We start from the raw sequence: 22427 nt of genomic DNA, 5'->3' as shown, positions 1-22427 counted from the left end.
CCTCTTTGTCCTTTTTCGTGGAACGAAAAATAGGACAAAGACAAATGGACACAAATTTCGTTCGGTGGAGTTGAAAATTGATTCTGATATTTCAATTAACTCTCTGTTGAATTGAGTTGTGGATGGATCCTTAGTTGCGAAGTCAGGTCCATCTCGAAATGGAATTGAAGCCGCAATTCATAATTTGGATCTCATTGCCAAATTGTAGTCAACGTCGGTCTTCTTCTCGGTTTAAAGACCTTGGTTCAAACATTTGACTTGAAAATGGTTCCTTGACTCCACCATATGGCTAATAGGCCTTTGAGTTGAACGGAATCGAACTCAGAAATGTCTTCGTTGACAAATAGCTTTTCTCGACTTAAGCTATGATGCCGGAAAACAGTTTCTTGTCAGTAAGGCATGGTTAACCCAGATCTTCTTCTCGACTTGAAAACCTCGATTGCAGCCGGACAGTAGTGTGATTGAAGTGTCATCGAGCTGATTGGAATTGAACTTGACAATTTTTTGACATATAGCCCTTTTTGCCTTGAACTAAACTTGGTTTGCCTCTGAGCTGAGTGTAATCGAACTCGAAGGTATTCTGTTGGCAGACAACCCCTCTAGACTTAAGTTGTACTGCAAATAATATGCCTTGGAGCTGAGCGTAGTCGAACTCGAAGGTCTTTGGTTGGCAGATAACCCTTCTCGACTTAAGTTATACTGCAAATGATGTCCCCTAGCCCCAATTTTACTTGGCTTGGTGGTTATGTTTGGTTTATTGTTCTAAAGTAATATTGTTGTAATACTGAATCAAAAGCATTTGATGATCCCAATGTCTATAGGCTGCCCAGCATATGCCAAGGGATCATTAATTATAAAAAGTTTAGTGCACAAACTTGCATTGAGTTGGTGGCTAGAATTACTATAATCACAAAGGTTGTTTCTATCTTTTTTTCTGAATCTGGGATTTGAGCATTTGTTTGTTGAGAAAGATCAAAGATGTAGCCCTAGTATCTCTTTATGTAACAAAGTTTTTGATAGTGTAAGAGAGCTTTTAAGGAGCATCTGGTCATAGCTATCGCGCAGGGTAAAACTCAAACAATACCTCGTGAGTTACCTACCCAACTAAATGCTCTCGTACTGGAAAATTTCTTAGGCTTCTGCCACTTATATGACATTCCAATGTACAATGAGCAGTCAATTATTTGTTTCCATGACTGTGAAGATTGGAATTTGGCCCTAATCATAACCATGTGATCTTTGATGGAAAAATAAAATTACTGCAAAACAAATAGTAACATTAACTATAAAAGTAAAGAGAAACAAATTAAAACGGAGCTTAATTGTGTTGTGGTATAAATCACTGCTTTAGAAGTAAATCTGTCTTGATGGGTATAATCGTTGAAATAGATGTCGCCCCCAAGGTTAACACACTCCTTTATTCGTACACCCGAATATCGAAGTGAAAATCAGTTGATAATGTTCTTCTCAGAAAGATGGAATCGAGGTCGAAAATATACTACTGTTAGAACTGTGTCTAAAATATATACACACCAACCGAACTGGATATATCAAGCCGAACGGTTCCTACTTACTTTGGGATTCTTTGCATTACCAACAATCTTTATGCAGCGTCTATTAAGTGGGAGCTTGAGCTTATGGTCTAGAATAGAATGAAACTAAATTAGAGCAAATCGTGTTTTTGCAATCCAATGAAGAATTTAATCTTGAATGTATTACTGCATCCATCTATTGTTGCTTACTCATTTTTATTTAGTGATCCCTCGTTGCTTTTGTGAGCAACTTTATGCGGATTCATTGATGGAATGTTATGTTGTGTGTGGGAAGCTCTATACTACAATGCCTCTTTTTTTGGTTTCCCATTACCTCACATGTTTACTCTCTTGAAGACTTGAACTGTCATCGATCCAACAATGTCCCCTATATCTTCAAGAGACAATATAATTAAAGAGATTAACTTTAGTTAGCCCTTCCTTTATGGCTTCATCCTTATGATGCCTTCAGTCAAAGAGATCTAGTTTTTATATTTGTTTATTATCTGTGCCATCTTACTTTTTTTGCTTGGGGTTGAGAGGGAATGTTAATGATTGGAAACTGTTGTGAATTATTCTCATTTCAGCTTATATCTTCTAGGGTTTGATGCCAGATGGTCAAGAAATAGCTGTCAAGAAACTTGCATTGGATTCGAGACATGGACTGAAACATTAATGAGGTGAAACTGTTAGGTATGACTCATAAATATACCGGTAAAGAGGATAGAGGATGGAGTGGAGCGTAGAGAAGCGAACGCAGCGAACATTCATCTGTCCTTATAAAGAAAGTCTCATAGTGGGGGGTTATGATTATGTGGGTTGCGCCCCCGCAGTACGGTAATAGGTTATTTTGTAAATATGTATCAATGTTTATTTATTATAAAGGAGATGTAACCAAAACCTATGATATATTTGAATGAAAAATCTAGCGCCTCCTAGGGCACCGATGACGTAAGCACATTGCTGAACCTCGTTAAAATTCTTGTGTTCTTTTCGTTTTCTTTACCCGATTATTCAACAATTGGTATCAGATGTCAGGAGCTAAATTCGATGGTCATGGTAACTTCGGATTATGGCAAACAAGGGTGAAGGATCTGTTGGCGCAGCAAGGAATCCTAAAGGCTTTGCGACCTACAAAGCCGGCTTCACTGTTACAAGTGCAAGGAGGCGGAACATATGAAGCAAGAATGTCCGAAGCTGAAAAAACAGACTGATGAGAAGCGTGATGACTCATCCAAGTATGTGAATGTGGTAGAGGATGACAATTCTAATTGCAGTGAGGGTGATATGCTCTCTATTTCAACGACTCAATTGACGGATGCTTGGATTCTTGATTCTGGATGTTCTTATCGTATCTCGCCAAATAGGTAATGGTTTTCGACATACAGGTCGGTTAATTCTAGTTCTGTTTATATGGGTGATGATCGATGTTACAATATTGTTGGTATTGGTGATGTCAGAATTAAGATGTATGATGATTCTGTTTGGACGTTGTGTGGTGTTCGACACATCTCAGATTTGAAGAAGAATTTGATTTCTTTGGGCACTTTGCACAAGAATGGTTTTATCCCTAAGGCTGATGAGGATAGGGAAACCATTTGGATTGTTAAATGAGATTTGACTGTGATGAAAGGAAAGATGATTGCAGGGAATATTTACAGATTGTTAGGGAGTACCGTTGTAGGTGGAGTTCATTATGTTGAGTCCAGTGATGATACTACCAAATTGTGGCATATGCGTCTAGCTCATCTTAGTGAACATGGTATGGATGAATTACATAAAAGAAATTTGTCGCTTGGTATTAAAAGTTGTAAGCTCGATTTGTGCAAGTATTGTGTTCTTGGTAAACAGATTAAAGTTTGTTTCAAAACTGGGAAACACACAACTGAAGGAATTCTTGATTATGTGCATTATGATGTATGGGGGCCTTCCACGATATCGTCTTTGGGTGGATCTAGATATTATGTTACTTTTATTTACATTTTTCCACGGAAAGTTTGGGTGTATTTTTTGAAATAGAAGTCTGACATTTTTGAGAAGTTTAAGCGGTGGAAAGCTGAGGTAGAAAACCAAACAGGATGAAAAATCAAGTGTTTGCGGTATGACAATGGAACGGAGTACACAGATTCACAATTTCTAAACTTCTGTAAGGAGCATGGAATTAAGAGGCATTTTACAGTGCGCAAGACACCACAACAGAATGGTGTTGCGGAACGGATGAACAGGTCGTTGAATGAAAGAGCCAGATGTTTGACGTTGAATGCGGGGCTTCCCAAACACTTCTGGGCTAAGGCTGTTAACATGTCATGTTATCTTATCAATAGATCGCCAAGGGCATCATTGGTTGGGAAAGTTACAGAAGAGGTATGGACTGGTCATGATGTTACTTTTGATCACTTATGGATTTTTAGTTGTCTTGCATATGTGCATGTACCTGCTGATGAGAGATCCAAACTTGATGCAAAATCGAAGGAGTGCATTTTATAGGTTACAAGACAGATGTCAAAGGATTCAAGTTCTAGGACCCATTTGCGAAGAAAATTATGATCAGTGGAGATGTTGTTTTTGATAAACAACCCATGTTGCAGCAGCAGAAAGACACAACTGTGGTGGATTTCGAGCAGTTTCCAGTTGAGAAAACAGAAACTTCTCAACCGAATGCTGGTGGTTCCGCTACGGTTGATTTGTAGGATTATAGTCTCACTAGAGACAGGGTGAGACGGACGAATATAAAGCCTCCGAACATATTGAGTTTTGAAGACTTGGTCTATTTTACACTTACTGTTAGCAGTGATGATCCAATTACTTTTCATGGTGCTGTTACTAGTCAGGAAAACGACAAGTGGATGGCTATCATAGTTGAGGAGATGGAGTCTTTGAATCACAATCGTACATGGGAGTTAGTTCTCCTTCCTGAGGGTAAAAACCCTATTGGTTGTAAATGGGTGTATAAGAAGAAACCAACAGTAACAGAAAAAAATATGAGAAGTTCAAGGCTCATTTGGTAGCAAAGGGTTTTTCACAGCAGAAAATAGTTGATTATGATTAAATTTTTTTCTCCTGTGGTCAGGCACACTTCAATCTGAGCAGTACTTGCATTGGTGGCTAGTTGGGATTTGCATTTAGAGCAGATGGATGTTAAAACTACTTTTTTGCATGGTGATTTAGAGGAGCAGATCTACATGCAGCAGCCTGAAGGTTTCACTCAACCTGAAAACGAGCATTTAGTTTGCAGATTAAAGAAATCTTTGTACGGGTTGAAACAGTCTCCGATACAATGATACAAATGGTTTGACTCATATATGATCAAGATTGGCTACAAGCGATGTGAGTATGACTGTTGTGTCTATGTTAAGAGCCTTGATGATGGTTCTTTATTTTTCTGTTATTGTATGTTGATGATATGTTAATTGTTGCGAAGAACATGAATGATGTTATCGGTTTAAAAACTTTATTGAGTCAGGAATTTGATATGAAAGATTTAGGCTCTGCAAAGAAAATTCTTGGAATGGAAATTTACAGGGACAGAGACTCAAGGAAACTGTGGCTATCTCAACGGGGTTATGTTGAGAAAATGTTAGAAAGGTTTGCGATGAGCAGCTCAAAATCAGTGAGCACTCCATTGGTGAATCACTATAAGCTTTCATCAGAACAGTGCCCTAAGAAAGATAAGAAAGCTGAAGATATGGCAAATGTTCTGTATTTTAATGTTGTTGGTTGCTTGATGTATGCAATGGTATGTACTCGTCCTGATTTAGCTCATGATGTTAGTCAAGTTTGTAAGTACATGTCTAAACCTGGTAAGCAACATTGGGAAGCAGTCAAGTGGATCTTTAGGTACTTAAAGGGTATTGTGGGACGTGGAATTGTTTTTGGTAGTCAGCGGGATAATCCTTTGGTTGTAGGATATGTGGATTCAGACTATACGGGTGATTTGGATAATAGAAGATCTATGACAGGGTATGTCTTTACTCTGGGTGGAGGGCCTATTTGTTGGAAGTCTACTATTCAATCTGTTGTGGCATTATCTACAACTGAAGTTGAATACATGGCAGCGACTGAAGCTGCAAAAGAAGCTTTATGGCTTACTGATTTAGTGAAGTGTTTGGGTGTTCAGCAAGATGGAGTTCAGTTGCTTTGTGACAATCAAAGTACTATTCACTTGGCTAAGAATCAGGTATATCGTGCTAATGTAAGGTTTCACAAGATCAGAGAGTTGGTTGTATCTGGAGAGATTTTGTTTTAGAAGGTACATACTGTTGAGAAATCCGTTGATATGTTCACCAAGCCAGTTACGACAGACAAGTTCATGCATTGCTTGGACTTGTTGAGTGTTTCGAGTTATTAAAGAAGTAAGGTAACCCAACCCACATTGAATGTTTCCCATGGGGCGGGATATTTGCCAAGGTGGATATTTGTTAGGTATGACTCATAAATATATCGGTAAAGAGGATAGAGGATGGAGTAGAGCGAACATCATCTGTCCTTACAAAGAAAGACTCGTAGTGGGGGTTACGATTATGTGGGTTGGGGGTGCATAGACCCCGCAATACGGTACAGGGTTATTTTTGAAAATATGTAGCAGAGTTTATTTATTATAAAGGAGATGTAACCAAAACCTATGATATATTTGAATGAAAAATCTAGCGCCGCCTAAGGCACCGAGGACGTAAGCACATTGTTGAACCTCGTTAAAATTCTTGTGTTATTTTCGTTTTCTTTACCCGATTATTCAACAGAAACTTTTACTGAAAACCCAGAACAAGAACTTAGCGATGTTGTTGGGGTGCTGTGCCGAATGATCTGAGAAGATGTTTATGAGTATTTGCCAAATAAAAGCCTTGATTACTTTCTCTTTGGTAAGAACCCTTTTATACGTGGCATTCACTTCTTTTGCTAGATAAACTCATGAACTCTAAGTCTCATCATTTGTTTGGTAAATTAAGACTTATTATTGCAATTAAAAGTCTCAGATAAGAGCAAGTTTACTTCTTTGGATTGGGCAACACGATTCAAGATTATTTCGGGCATTGCAAGAGGTCTTCTATATCTTCATGAAGAGGCGAATGAAAGGATCATCCGTATAGACATCAAAACCAGTAATACTGTTGGATCCCCAAAATCTCTGATTTTGGCTTGGCAAGCCTCTTTCCCGTGAATGACACTCATGTAAATACATTTAGGATTTCTGGCACTAAGTGAGTAGTTTATTTGCTCATTTTTCAGTCATATTCTTATATAAATGTAATTGCATCTTTAAGTTTATTAGGCTAATTTTCTTTCAAGTTTTATCTGTTCTAATTTTGTTGTTAGCTAAGAAAGAATAACGTGAGTAAACCCTCCCATTGCATGCAGTGGTTACATGGCACCTGAATATGCCATGCATGGGTTTTTGTTTGCATATATATTATTTTGGTTTTGTGTTTTTGTTGTTACAGGTCGTTTATATGGTCTTCTTGCTTGCCGTCATGCTTTATCCAGGTTGATGCTGAGTTTGTTTTAGGGTTTTCTTTGCTGCCACTTCTCTCTCTAGCTTTTGGCCTGGTTGTTGTTATTAGGGCTGCAAATGTTACATGACAAATTACGAATTATTCGAGTTTGATTCAATCAAAATTTGATTAATACTGAAATTAAATAGACTCTAGTCAAGTTTAAACTCAACTCTAGTTCTTAACGAACTAACTATATAATATTCCACTCAAAAAATTCACAAACAACTAGAAAAAGATATATTAAAATTTAAAAGTAAATTATTTTTAAAAAAAATATATAATATAAGGCTTGTACGTCGTTAGCATTCAAATTAAAATTTGAATTTGAGCTTAAATTAAATTTAAGTTTAAATTGAATTTGAGTTTAAACTTCAATCAAACTAAATCCTCAAGCAAATTTAAAAAAGAAAAGAAACACAAAGTAATTTCCGTTGAGTGGGATAGGATTGGGTTATCCACAGTTGCACATTCGTTTCCCCTCCCCCAAAACCGAAAGTAAAATCTTCATCTAAGGAGGCGGTGGCTGCCTCTTTTGCGAGGTGGTTGTCGCCTCCATCACCTCAGTCCTTGTTGTTTCATGCTCTCCTGCGACCGATTCTCTCAAGATCTCCAAAGCCCAACACAGTATCATTGTTTTCTTTGTTGTGATTTTTGAACAAGGGTTTGATCGGACAAGCTTTGCTGTTTTCGAGGATTAGAGTTCATTTTGGCTTCCATCCCCTAGTTTGCTTCTCGACTGTTTTGGGTGTCCGCTTCTTGCTTGGTGAGATTGGTTCTTTCTCCTCTAGCGTGAGTTTATTCCTGTTCCTAGTGATTGCGTGTTCAAGTTTGAGATTTGGTTTGCTTATGTTTTTTGTTTCAAAGCTTTGGTTCTATGTGGGTTTCTAGCCAGTTTCGAGAGTCAGCTTAGGATTGTTAACACTGCTTGCAAGCTGTTTGTGCAAATGTCATAGTGAACCAGTCTCTTGTTCGATTGCAATTTAAAGTTCGTGTGAGAGTGTTTAAGGTATTTTTTCATTATCTGCTTCGTTGTTTGGGGATTTTATCCCAAACTATTTTCTTTGGGTTGGCTATTGGCAGATTGTGGGTCGATGGTGAGGTTCTATGTATGTTCTGTTCTATGAAGAGAAGTCGAGTAGGCTCTAGGGTCGTTTTCGTCAAGGTTATTGATTCTGCGAGTGTTGAGCTCTAGGATCTAGTGTCCCAAGATTTGACTGAGTTTGGTGAGTGTCTGCTAGGGGTTGTGGAGGGTTTTTGGCTTTGGTCTTGTATTTTGAGGTTTAGTGGTTTAAAGTGGAGCTAGAGTAGTTTTGTTTATTAGTATTTTAGTATTAGGTTTTTAGTAGATTGTTTCTATTGTTTTTCTGGTGTTCTGTGGCTTGAGTTTTATCAGTTGACAAGCCGTTTTCTGGGGTTTTTTCTATTCTCCATTTTTTGATTGGTTGGTGGTGGTGGACCAGTGGTATGTGCATTGGTGAGTGTTATCTTGTCTCTTGTCTTGGTGTTCTGCTGAGTTTGTTCGTGTGCTATTGTTTGGTGATGGCAACAATTGTGTCTAGCTTATAGAAGGGGTGCGGTCGATCGAGGTATTTCTGCGAGGGAGATCTTTTCTAGTAGGTTGGTGATAGAAAATGATGCGGCGACATTGTTTTGTGTGGGTGAGGCAGAGGGTGATGTATTCTCTGCTTCGAAAGGCGGTGTTTCAAGATCAGCATCATTGAGAGTTTTGTACTGTCATTGTTGGATCCGTGGTCGCGGAGTGTGGTTTGCAGTCGCTGTTGTTATGGTGGTAGCTTATGGATTCGTAGAGGCATTTGCAGCAGATACTGGTTCCGAGAATTTTGGTATGGGGGAGGTGTAGTTTCAAGGCGATTAAGTCAGAAAATTATTATTGTTAGTGGAACGTGGGCAGCAGTTTTTGGTGCATGTGGTTATCCTCATGGTTCATATTGCAGCTGGTTTATTAGATGTGGGTCTCTTCTCGTGGAGGTATGGGTAACTGGATGGGGAATCGAACTTTTGTCTGCTTGTGGATGGTGCTTGGACAGCGGGGTATAGCATTTTTGCTTTTTCTATTGATTTGCAATCTGAAGGACAGTATGCAGGTTTTGTTCCTCTTTTGCTGCCGCAACATGCCCACTCTATAGGAAACTTCAACTCTGTTCCCTCTCAAACTTCAGTGGTTTCGTACAAGCAATGTGAGAAAATTTTAATAATTGAAGATTCAAATTTATGTCCATAGGTGTTGCGTTTGATGGGCCCGATTGAAGACTGAAGAATGATATGTTATAGTGGGTTGGTGCATCAGTTTTCTGCTGCTGTTCGGATATATCCCAGTGTTTGTTTCAGCTTAGTCTATGTTGTCTTTTTTGTTCTTATTATCACTACTTTTGTGGGCTGTTGAAGGGGGTGATGCACGATGTTCCATTGTTTGATGTTGTGTTTGAGGTGTTGGATCGTTACTTTGGATATGCAGTCAGTGTCCGATCACGTTTTAGTTCTAAGTTCTTTTTAGTAGTTTGTTTGTGTCGAATTTCTTGGAAGGGTTTGTAGTAGGGCTGGGTTTGGATATGTGTGTTGTTCAGCTTTGTGGTTATTGAATCTTACCACCTCTACCACCTCAAGGCACACTCTTTTTCCTCATTTAGGATTAGGGTTTTTTTTTTAATGAGGTTCTCGAGGTGGTTTGCTTTGTAATCGTTTGTAATACAAAGTACCATCTTTCAAAAAAAAATCCTCAAGCATTTCCCGACAATCTCAGCAGGCAAAACAATATCCTCAAGCATTGCCTCATGTACGGCAGTCAATGTGCGGCTGCGAGGCCTCTGAACAGCAGAACCTTTCTTTGGAGGCCTCAATATCCTCCGGGTGGCAATAAGAATAACATCCTATCGCATATACACAAACCAAGTTAAATAGGTAAACCAGAAACGAAGACATTGCAATTTATGACATAAAAACATGATCCACATTCTCTTGTTTCTAGGGAAACTGCAATGTATAAGTCTGGAAAGAACAATTCAACCGACAATAGCATCTTATACAAAGCATGCAAATAAATACTAAACGATGATGTACTTAAAATGAATTGTAAGTAGACCTAACCCATATTTCATTCAAAGAGAGCTTTGAAGGAGAATTTCTCACCTTGCCACTGAACTTCTTTTCAAGTTCCCTCGAGCTTAACATGAACCTTGCGAAAAGCTTTCCTCAACCGGTAGGGGACATGGAAAACAACAGCTTTCCGGCCCCCAGATACATCGATTTGGCTGCACATGAAAAGATTAAACCATCCATTTGAAGAAGAAATACGCACGTCACTTTACAATCTATGAATCTTGATAAAGCAATACTTGCATTGCTGAATTAATGTAGAGATCATTGAGGTCACTTTTCAGATCCTGGCTGGTATTCCCCAAATCAAAGAATGCCTGTTACAAATATGCATCCAAAATTAAATCGCACTCATGATTGCACCATTTCAGTAAACTTTTGAAGTGCAACAAGCATTAGAAAATATTAAAACCTGTGCAACTGATTCCTCAAACTCTGTTGGTTCAACAACATCCTTATCCTTGAGGATCTTCTTCCTTGCGGTATACATCTTCAAGATCTTCATTGTGAATGGGAAATTTCAAACAATATATCATAATTAGAAATAGGATTGAAGTTGGCATTTAAATTCCCAAGTACTTTTCACTTAAACACTTAATGAAACTATGATCCAGCTTTTCATACCATGGTTCAATTTATGACTAAAATCATGCACCGGATGCAAAATTGAATAACATGTTTACTATTTCGTAAAGTTCTCAATAAAGTCTATATCATACAAAAACAAATAAGAAATTGCTCTTAAATTGAAAGCATTTTAGCAGGGAAAATAAATAAATAAAAGTCAACATCCTACTCAACAACCAACGGCCATTGGTACTACTTCACTATATTCCTTGTAAAACACACGGAAGTTTAATCGATTGAATTGATTTTTAGTAGTTTATAGCACTAATTAACACCAAAACATCGCAAAAATAATTTCAATAGTTTTTAAATCTTTACAACATTTCACAGCAAAACGAAAGAAATACAAAATGAGAGAAAAAGAATCATACAACAGCTGGCTAAGATGGACGAAACATAAAACTCATTGTTTGATCGAGAGTCCAGTAATGAAATGAAATTGTTGATGTAAAATGTATAAATCAGATCATAACAGCATTCCTTTTCTCCTTTACTACATTTTTTTCTCAGCAAACAAACAGACAACAGTAATAGAAAAATGTAACAGCCCTACCACTCATTTTTAGATGTGGGAGAAACCTTAATAGGAACAATAAAAATTCACAGGAAAAAAGAAAAGCTTTACCTTAAAGAAGCACAGGAGAGTTGAAAGGAGGCTCTATGTGGGGATGACTAAGGTACGACAGTCTTAATATACTGTTAAGAAAAAATGCTATCGAATATATTAATATTTTTTTAACATTTGCGGAAAAGCGTTACTTAAAACATTACCCAAATTGTTATTTCTGGTAAAACGTTACCTAATATATTTTTTATTGATTATGTTAATATTACCTAATACATTATTTTAGGTAACACCTAATATTAACATTTTCAGTAGAAAAAATAATGTATTAGATAACGTTTTACCAGAAATAATAATTTGGGTAATGTTTTAGGTAATATTTTATTGAAAATATTAAAAAAATATTAATATTACCGAAAATGTATATTAAAACTGTAAGGACACTTACATTCTTATCAAATAAATCAAACAAGATAATATAATATTCATAATAATATAAACCTTCTTATTTTAGTTATTTTAACAAACCCTAACCGTTTTATTCATCCTCCTCTCTCTTTCTTTTTTTTATTCTTTACAATTTGTGACAATTTTATTGATCAATCCAACTTTTTTTTATTTTGTTTAACCGGTGGCAGCATCGGTTTTGATGTTGGTTGCCGCATGTCAGTTGTCTTTTTTTTAGGTTTTTAATAAGAATATTTATGTCTTTTTAACATGTTCTGTGCCTTTATGGCACGTTTATCTCTGCCTTTAAGACATTTTTATCTCTGTCTTTTGGTAGCCTATGATTTTTTTGCCGTTGTTTTCGTTTATCTTTTTTTTCTCAATATTGGATTTGACATCGTCACAACTGATCAAGATGGCGTTTATTTATTATCATGTTGATATTCCCTACTTTGGACCCTCGGATTGATTTGGATACGCATTTTGTGTTCGTTGATAGTTTTCTCACGTCACTTGACTCTGATTTACGATTTGTCGGCGGTCTTCAGTAGCTTCACCCCTTTTTGTAGTTTGTTTTCCGATGCAGTCAGATTTATTCGTATCTTTATTTTGTTCGAGCATTAGTTAGATTTTTTTAATCTTTCTTTTTTGGTTCTTGTGTGGTCTAGGTGGCTAATTTTTGTGTCAATGGTTATAAAAAAATGTCTTATTATAATTTAGTTTATGTTTACGGTCATACTTGTAATCTTTATTATAATTCTGAATATTTTTCATTTTAAATAAAATTAACGACTTTCTGTAAAAAAATTATTCACATAGTATATTAATTAATGTTACATTATAGTAATCTTGTTCTTAAATATAATTTTATATTCTATGAATCAAGCGACCACACTATTAAATACAACAGAGATGAACATCTCATTTAAAATTGATGTCATTTATTTATTGATTAAAAATTTTATAATTTCAACATTGTTAAACAATTCTATTAGAAAAAAGCATTGTTAAATAATATATTACGTAATTAGTACAATTTGAACATTTCAATAGCATACGAACAAAATTTTATTTTAAAAAATTAATACTACCTCCGTCCTTTTGAATTTATCTTTATTAACTTTTTAAATTTTAAATTTTTAAATTTTGACAATAATTATTTTAAATATTTTAAAAATATAAATTTTATTAAAATATATATCAAAATTTGATTGAATTTTTTTAAAAATATATTTTTTAATATTTTTGTAAATAATAAATTTTAAATAATAATAAGCCGAAGTTGAATAAATTTAACTAAAAAATCAATGAAGACAATTTAAATAGAACAGAGCAGAAGAAGAAATTATTTGTTATATGTATTTAGTTTATGAAAACAATAAAATTCAGATCTATCATTTTATATTTAGATATTAATGACTCTCATTCTTACTCTTTTAGGCGTTTGGTTGGATGAAATCCCTTAGAATTGGGGAAATTAGAATTCAATTCCACCACTTTCACATATTTGATTCAAGTTTTCAAAGGGAATTGGAATCTCTCATGGCTTCAACTTTCCATCAAATGAGGGGAAAGTGAATTCCATCAAAAAATGGATAGAATTCAATTCCATCCAAGAATGGATGGAATTCAATTCCCTTCTTGGATGGAATTGAAATTTGATCATACTACCCTCATCAATCTTTTGGTAATTTATTCATATATTGAATAAAAATATTTTTTTATTATTTCGGGTCGGGTCAGGTTTCTAATTCATATATTCGGGTCGGGTCGGGTGAAACTTTATTTTGGTCGGGTCGGGTCGTTTTTTTTAAGTGTGATATTCAGGTCGGGTCGAGTTCGGGTTTAGGGTGAAAAATACCCGACCCGAAAATATATATAATTTTACCTTATATATTTAGGAACAATTACAATAATACCCCTCAATATATTTTTTTTTCAATTAAGTCATTGTTTTTATTGAATAAAAATATTTTTTTATTATTTTGGGTCGGGTGAAACTTTATTTTGTTCGACTCGGGTCAGTTTTTTTAAGTGTGATATTATTTTTTATTATTTTGTGTCGTGTCAGGTGGGGTTTCTAATTCATATATTGAATAAAAATAGTTTTTGGTATATTTTTTTGTAACTAATTAACATACTCCGGTTAGAATGTATCGAAATATTGCTCTATCTTTTGGTAACTTATTAACATATTTTGATTGCGATGATTTTAATTTATGATGTTTATTAGCATGATTTTTATAATTTATTGAAATGAATAATTAATCAATAAAATGAAAATTTAATATTTTTTAATTTTTTATAATATATTATTACATGTAAGTTGTAAAACAAACTAAAATAAAGCAAAAAAATAAGAAGGGCAATTCTGTCATTTTACATTACTGAAATCAAATTCATCTGACATGTCTGCGAACCAAACAGAATATGTAATTGGATTCCAATTCCTGACAGATTCCAATTCCTTCACAGATTTCAATTCTATCATAAACATTCAAGCGAACCAAACGTCACTCTATTCTATTTTGGTAGATTGAATGTGAATATATCTTGAAAAAATATTTTAGTAATGAATATTTTTACATTTTGTTAGATTTTATTAATATTTATGTATAATTTCAATGTTTTATTTTTATTCCGTTTTTAGTTTTATGTGATTTTTTAAACTAAAAAGGAATAAGTGATTTTTTTCCAAACTACAGTAATAAATGTATTATATAAATTCAATATTTTACCCTATATTTTATATAATCATTTTTTAACTATTGCTATCTGAAATTTATTATTTAATTTTTTAAACCAAAATACCATTTAACTTTTCTTCAGATTTGGCTGATAAGGGGTAATATCAGCCTTAATGTTTGTCGTTGATATCAATATTTCTTGTTTTATTTCTTTATTTTCTTGTATCATATCTTTAATTTTTTTTTAATAAATCTGTTTTTATGATATATTCTGCTAGCACATTTTTCTTTATCTATATGACACATTTCGATCGTATGACCTTTATTTTCATTTATTTTTTTTAAATTGGATTTGACATTACCACTATTGATCAATATATTATTTATTTATTACTATATTAATCTTCCATATTTTGGACTCTCGGATTATATTTGGATAAGTGATTTACATTCGTCGATAGTTTTCTCACGTCACTCGACTCTGATTTGTGTTTTGTCGGTTATCTTTCAGTAGCTTGATCCCTTTTTATGGTTCATTTATTTATTGATGCAATAAGATATTTTCATATCTATGTTTCATTCGAGTTATTTTGGTTAAGTTTTTAATTTTTTTCTTATATAGTCCTTGTATGATCTTAAGTGACTAGTTTCTTGTGTTAGTAGTTATAGAAAAATATCGAGTAAACTATACCAATAGTCCTCTTTGTTTTCGGTCTGACCGACTTTGGTCACTGGTTTTTTAATTAAGCGCCCTTGGTCCCTTACATTATCGGTCCCCCCAGTTTAGGTGCTTCAGCCGTTAGATTCCGTTAACCCATTAACAGAAGTATGAGTAGACAATTAAAAAATAATAAAATAAAAAAACCACGTGGCGAGTTGGCATGTGGGTGTCCTCTTCTTCTTCAAAAATCAAAATAATGGAGTCCATGGCATAGTATTACTGTATTTGTGCAAGGTGGAGGGTCACCATCCCCTAATTTATCAGCCAACGAAGTTTACTGCTGCTTGCCAGTGGTTTCAGCTTCTTTCCGTGACTGTTTCTTCTAACGTCGCAGCATGAGGGTGCGGAATCGTCTCTTCACTATTTCACAAACTTTTCAAGCATGTTTGCTTGTGTTTGGGGCCTTTCCCACTTGGGGGTTGAATGCATACGATACATGAGCACCCAAGTCTATGCCGGGGGTGCTTTGCGGTGACCTGAGTTGAAGCAGGGAGAGCATCACCCTCTCCCAAGATAGCTAGGTTGGCAAGGGTGTCAAGACCCTTTAAAGCATCTATGTTTTTTGGTTCGGGTTTACAACTCAAACCATCAAGGAATCAAATTCATGCAAAGTTTACTCTAAGTGAGTTTCAGAAAACATTACGTGTTTAGTTTTCTTCAAGCAACAAATACCAGAATTACATTGTGGCAGCAGATTTTCCAACTGTTTGGCAGTCAATTCTTGAGTGGCCGAACAAGATCTGCCAGCATTGGTAGATAAAGGAAGAGTTGAAGCAATGGCCAACACTTCACTGGTCATGTGTGGTTTAATGTGGTGAAGAAGAAGAAGAAGAAGAAGAAGAAGAGCACGTGGAGGGTGGTGGCCGATGGTTGTTGGCGACGCCTAACACCGGCGCCACCGGGATTTTAGGGAGCAGGATTTACTTGAAAGAGAATGTAAGAAGAAAAAGATGAAGAAGAAGAAATTAGAAGAAGAAAAAGATACAGAAGAAGAAAGAAGAAATAGAAGAAGAATTGAAGTGGGACGTGGATTTTTTTTAAATATTTTCCTTGCCATGTAATACTTATGTCAAGGGTTGAAGAGAATTAACGGCGAAGGTACTTAAATCGAATGAATCGATAACGTAAGTGATCAAATGCATCTAATTAAAAAATCAATAACCATAATCGATGAGACTGAAAATAAAGTGGATTATTGGCATAGTTTACCCAAAAATATCCTTATCATTTGTTTAATTTACAATTATGGTTGTAAATTTTTATTATAAATCTATATATTTTCTCTTTTTTAATAAAACTAATTACTTATATTAAAAAATTATTGATATTTAATCTATTTATCAACTAATCCAAATAAAGAACCATAGAGATACATTATAAGGATGCTAATTTATACTATTCACAATTTACATATTTTAACCCTTAATAGAACAATTATTTAAAAACAATTACCTGTGATGGTAAAAGTAATTTACCCCTCTCTCTCTCCTTTCTATTTTCTACTAAACAATAGTGCGAAGATTCTAAAGGTTAATGTACCTCGTAACTTGAAACAAACGTGTACTTATACTTCCAATTCCCAATGAATTGGTACTAAAATTAATCATCTTCTTCCCAAGTCAAGACAAACCCTTTTCCAGGGACCAAATGGTGCCTAAAATTCAATATGTAACGGGAAATCCTTTATTGAATAGGCACCAAATCCTACTACCTACCAATATTTCAAACTATATCCAAATTTGGGCAAAGGGCTTCATTTTCACAAAATGAAATCTTTCAACACCTATTTTTGTAGGCTATAGTCTATAAAATCATACCACTATATCTTGGTTTGTTAAGGAAGCCTAGCAATTTATGCCCTTAGTAGAAATTAAACTTGAATGCTTTTGCCCACTTACCAAACACACATCTCTCATGCATTGAGTTAATTTGTTTTTATTTTTCTTTTACTTCAATTCGAATACTACACAAATTTATCTATATTTATTTACGAGTTAAGAATTCTATACAATAGTTGACAACTAATTTAGTCAGTCAATTTATTGAGTTAAGAATTTTATACAATAGTTGTAGAATGTTTACTAGAACACCCTTGTTGACGATCCTTTACTCCGACAACATCTAGGGTTCCTCGAACAATGTGATATCTCACACCGGGTAAATCCTTAACCCTTCCCCCTCTTACTAAGACTACATAATGTTCTTGTAAATTATGGCCAATACCAGGTATATAAGCAGTGATTTCAAACCCAGAGGTTAATCGTACTCTGGCAACTTTACGTAAGGCAGAGTTTGGTTTTTTGGGGGTGATAGTGGAAAAATTGACAGATAAGTCACCCTTACTGCCACTCTACAGAACCGTACATGAGATTTTCACCTCATACGGCTCCTCGTTCAATTCTTTCGAATTCATTGGGTCATTTTCCTCGTTCGAGAATCTCTTCCCTTCTTCCACTCTGTCCCGAAGAGTAACTAGGACAAATTCAGTCACGTTTTCATGTTCCAGTTGAACACTTTCCATACACATAACTTGACTAAATAAATTTTGCTACTATTGGAATAGTTCGTTGAGTGACATTTCCGTTATCATTGAGATCACTGATTTAATGCAAACAATTTCCTCGAATGCATTAAAATACATGGAGTACCTAAACAATTGACCCAACACGATAGGTGAATCTAGGGTTTGGTAAGAGTCATGACCCTCTAATTTGACAAAATTATGAATTAATCTCTTTACAAGTAATGAATTTTAAGTTATTCCATAATCAAATTACATTTTAACCTTCTAAAATAATAAAATTTATATTTATTCTTTCTAAAAATGTAAATTAAAAGCTAAAATAATTGTAAAATTATATTATTGTTAATATAAGCTCAGGGAAGAAGTCATGTATGCTTTTGGGGGGCCACTCCCCCCAACCTTTTTTTACCATTAAAAAATATAAGGATAATTACCTATCTAGGCCTTTAAATTTTGATTTATTTTGATTTTGTCCACCATTTCTATTATTAATTATACTTTGCCTCCCTTAAACTAAAATCCTGACTCTATCCCCTTATAAGCTATCTATACCTGGATCAATCATGTAAGATATATCAAACAAAGGAACACCCAACTTATGAAAATATATATTTAACATGGTACATAGGAAATGATGGGCATTTCCAAGTGATGAGTGCATCCTCAAATTGAGATTTATTGAATTTTTTAATTAAAATAATTGAAAAAGTAGATGTTAGGAATACTTGGATGGTTGCAATGTATAGTTGATCAAAGATTCACATCTTTGTAGCCACTAAAGAAAATACTTATGATGCACCCATTTTATGTCCAAATTCACTTATTGAAGCAATGATAGCATTGTTTGTGGTGCTGATGATAAGCCCCCCACAATATTTAATAATTATAACAAAGAATAAATTAATATAAATCAACCACTCTATATGGACCAAATATCATATTCCGTTACACGGAAATAAAAAGAAAATTCCATTAAATTATATGTTATTTTGTATGTGATAGCAATATTGAGATAATGATACATGAAGAAATTAGAGATGCTAAAATTTGATTTCACTTTAAAAAATAATTATATCAATAAATTAAATTAATTTTTGTCTCTAACGCTATATTTTTTTTTTAAAAAAAGAGAGGATATTAAACATTTAACCAAACTCGATTTTATTTTTTAAAAAAATATTGTGACAAAAATTATAACAAACTAATTAAAATTCAATGTACTATTATTTTTTTATTAAAGCAATTAAGTGAAAAATCCAAAAAATTAAAGTGGGCCAAAAACTTATTCATGGACCCATTTTATTATTGGGTATCTCTCCTGAGACATGGGACCCAGCCTAAGAGTAATAGACAGTAGACAAACTTCCCCGCCACGCGCCCACTCAGTTTCATTCTTTAGTAAAGAGTAAATTACACTTCAGGTCGTTAGACTAATTTCAAATGATTACTTTACTCACTAAAATTTCAAAAACTACAAATTATCATTGTATTCATTAAACTATTACAAAATAATCTTCAAAGTTTATCCAACTGTTATAAAATTATATATTAAATTACCATATTTTAACACTTATTATACAGTTGCAGTGTTATAAAAATATATATTAAATTATCGTATTTTAACACTTATTATACAGTCTCAATGATAATTTTATAATAATTTAAGATATTTAATAATTATTTTATAACTTTTAAAAATTGGGTAAAGTACAGAAATGGTCCCCTGACTATAGGACACTATTTTTTAAGTCTATCAACTATTAAAAGTTACAAAATGGTCACTCAACTATTCATACGTTTCAAACTCATCATTTTTCAATAAAAAATGTTGGTCGTTTGAGCTGGACGTTAACTTGTTGACTGTGATATTATAAAATCTGATCCCATAATTATTTGAGATGCATTTTATGGATGAACTCTTCATTTATATTATCTCATCGAGCTAATGCTTGAAATATTACGTCATCGAGTCATTGCTTGAAAGCAACGACAGTGTCGATAAACAACATTAAATATGATTTTATCCCAGCTAGTAGGTTGACGTACAACTCATAGATAGTTAATTTTTTAATGAAAAAGTCAAATTTGAAATATATGAGTAGTTGATATCATTTTGTAAATTTTAATAGTCAAGGGACTCGACAAAATAATGGCTTATGATCAGGAACTATTTTATATTTTTTAATACTTGTGAACTCAAAAAAACAACATCATTTAATCAGGATACCATTTGTATAGTTTACCCTTATTTCTATATAATTCATTAATAATTTACCAGAAAAACTTGAAAGAGTTCAAGAAAAGAAGATTTTTTTTACATGCATGTCGAACAACGATATATTGATCGTCCCACTATAAATATACACAAAGTCACATTTTCTCATCATCCAAACACCCATTTGGAAAGAGAAGAAGAAGAAAAAAAGACTCCCATAATTCTATATGGCTGACTTCACATCAGATTTGCAGAATTTTAAACAACCATTTTCTTTCTTGGATATTGATCCTACAGCCATGGAGTCATCACTCTGTGGTGTGCTAAACCAAGGTGTCATAGACAATTCAGCTGCCTTGAATCTCCAAACCTTCTTCCCCTTCTCCAATGAAAGCTTCTTCGGCAACCAAGGTGCTGAAATTCACTGCAGAGAAAATCCGCCTGGTTTTTTCCATGATATCAATCAGGGTTTAACTGCAGCATTCCCAGTTTCTCAGCCAGCACCCATTGTCGCTGCTAAAAACGAATTCCATGAAAGCAACAAGAGAAAACCATTGGATGTGTCAGAAAGTAGTTCTGGGAATTCATCATATCCACAACCTTTAGAAAGTTGGACCGATAGAAGAAATGTAAATATATATGTTTATATTCCATATATTTTTCCCATTTTGTTTTTCAATTTTTACTTCATTTTCGATCTGGGTTTTGTTATTATGAAGAATTCTGGGAGAGGGAAAAGAGCAAAAAACAATGAAAAGGAAGAAAATAAACCAAAAGATGTGGTTCATGTCAGGGCCAGAAGAGGTGAAGCTACTGACAGCCATAGTTTGGCAGAAAGGGTAAATTTTCTCGAGAAAGAAAATGGAAATATCTGCATTTTTCAAAAAAAAAAAAAAAAATTGAACTTTGATTGATTCAACCATTCTAACCAATTGAAAATGATGTTTTCTTTTGTTTTCATCAATCAGGTTAGAAGAGGGAAAATCAATGAGAGACTAAGATGCTTGCAAGATATTGTCCCAGGATGCTACAAGGTAAATCATTGTATAAATTCGTTAAAATTAGCCCCCAAAAAATCACATAGAAATTTTCCCATGTGTTTGATTATTTGCAGACCATGGGTATGGCAGTCATGTTAGATGAGATAATCAGTTATGTGCAGTCCTTGCAGAACCAAGTTGAGGTCAGTTGAAAGAACAATTACCCATTCACCTGTTTCCTATGTATGATGCAAGCATGCATGAATGTGACTGTTATTGAAAATTTTACAGTTTCTTTCAATGAAGCTAACAGCGGCAAGCACTTACTATGACTTCAACTCAGACTCGGATGCCATGGAAAGATTGCAGGTATAGTTAGAAAGTATATATAGGGTGTAAATGAACAAAATGTTCGATGAATTGTTCGTGAATCGTTCGTATAGCGCTCGTTTATTAAACTAAATAAACTAGGATGAACAAAACTTTTATGTTCATTTAATAAACGGACGAATATGAATAGAGACATTATTTTAGTGAACTCGTTTGAAAGCTCGTTATCAACTCGTTTATAAGCTTGTTTACCCGATTCTCCTTTTCTTTTTCTTTTTTTACATTTTAAATATTGATGATGGTAGGATCTAAATTGAACATAGAATAAATTTTGAAGTTCAAACTGTGAAACCTAAAAAATCAAGGATTAATAGTGTAATTTTACCATTTTTCTTTAGCTCGCAAATAAAAAGATAAAAATATATTGTTAGTTCCCTAGTAATAAACAAACATGTTCACTAATACCAAATAAACCGAACACGAATAATTTTATAAATAAATAAACAACCAGGAATACTGTTTTATTCGTTTAAGTCCGTCTCATTTACACTTGTAAATAGATATAGTACTTTCTTTATATGCAAATTTTAATGTCACATTGTTTGGTTGAAATGAATGGGAATTTGCAGAGGAAAAAAGCACAGGGGGCAAAAGATCAGTTGGAAAGATTGATGAGAGAAGGAAATGTTGGAGGGGCATCTTGCTTAACTCATCATCATCAACATGGTCCTCTTTGACTTAATTTCTACATATGATGATTACAATGAAATTCTCTATATTTACAATGAATTAGTTAATTACAAATATGATTTTGAGCGAAATTGACTTCTTGTAATTTCGGAGATTAAGGTTTTTTTTCTTTTTAATATTCTGGTTGATTATAAGATAGTATTTGTTTAATTTTTTTTATTGATTGATAAAGTACATATACCCTACAGACGTAACTGTTTAAACCCAAAACCTTTATACATTTAAGCCACTTGATGAGTTATTTGAAGATGAAGTTATGCACAAATGTACTTCATTTTAATTCTAGTTTTTTTTTTGAAAAATGGACCTCGTTAAATTATTTTTTGTGATTGAATCTATTTAAAGTGTCAAATTAAAATTTAGGGTAAATTACACGTTTAATATCTCAATTATCATTTTTATTATGTTTTAACCATCTAACTATTTTTTAAAATCATATCTAA

The 22427-nt window shown here is 33.9% G+C and overlaps 1 protein-coding gene and 1 pseudogene across 1 annotated transcript; one reads left to right on the top strand and one right to left on the bottom strand.

Annotated features, from left to right (window-relative positions):
* Positions 1–9747: 9747 nt before the first annotated feature.
* LOC120135184 lies at positions 9748–11392 on the bottom strand (annotated as a pseudogene).
* Positions 11393–20098: 8706 nt separating this feature from the next.
* LOC120135035 (transcription factor BEE 3-like) lies at positions 20099–21993 on the top strand. Its single transcript, XM_039151405.1, has 6 exons — positions 20099–20553; positions 20644–20763; positions 20893–20958; positions 21039–21107; positions 21196–21273; positions 21864–21993. The coding sequence occupies exons 1-6, from the start codon at positions 20152–20154 to the stop codon at positions 21969–21971; spliced, it is 843 nt and encodes a 280-aa protein (XP_039007336.1). The 5' UTR covers positions 20099–20151; the 3' UTR covers positions 21972–21993.
* The last annotated feature ends 434 nt before the right edge of the window (positions 21994–22427 follow it).

Source organism: Hibiscus syriacus, unplaced genomic scaffold (genome assembly GCF_006381635.1).
Source record: "Hibiscus syriacus cultivar Baekdansim isolate YM2019G1 unplaced genomic scaffold, ASM638163v2 tig00110602_pilon, whole genome shotgun sequence".
In the NCBI taxonomy this organism is placed as follows: domain Eukaryota; kingdom Viridiplantae; phylum Streptophyta; class Magnoliopsida; order Malvales; family Malvaceae; genus Hibiscus; species Hibiscus syriacus.
Note: the sequence above shows the minus strand (reverse complement) of the source record. Positions and strands in the feature narration are given on the sequence as shown.

Coding starts and splice junctions, on each gene's coding strand:
- LOC120135035 (XM_039151405.1), top strand. CDS start 20,152: ATGGCTGACTTCACATCAGATTTGCAGAATTTTAAACAACCATTTTCT. Junction 20,554..20,643: donor GTTGGACCGATAGAAGAAAT/GTAAATATATAT, acceptor GTTATTATGAAG/AATTCTGGGAGAGGGAAAAG. Junction 20,764..20,892: donor GCCATAGTTTGGCAGAAAGG/GTAAATTTTCTC, acceptor TTCATCAATCAG/GTTAGAAGAGGGAAAATCAA.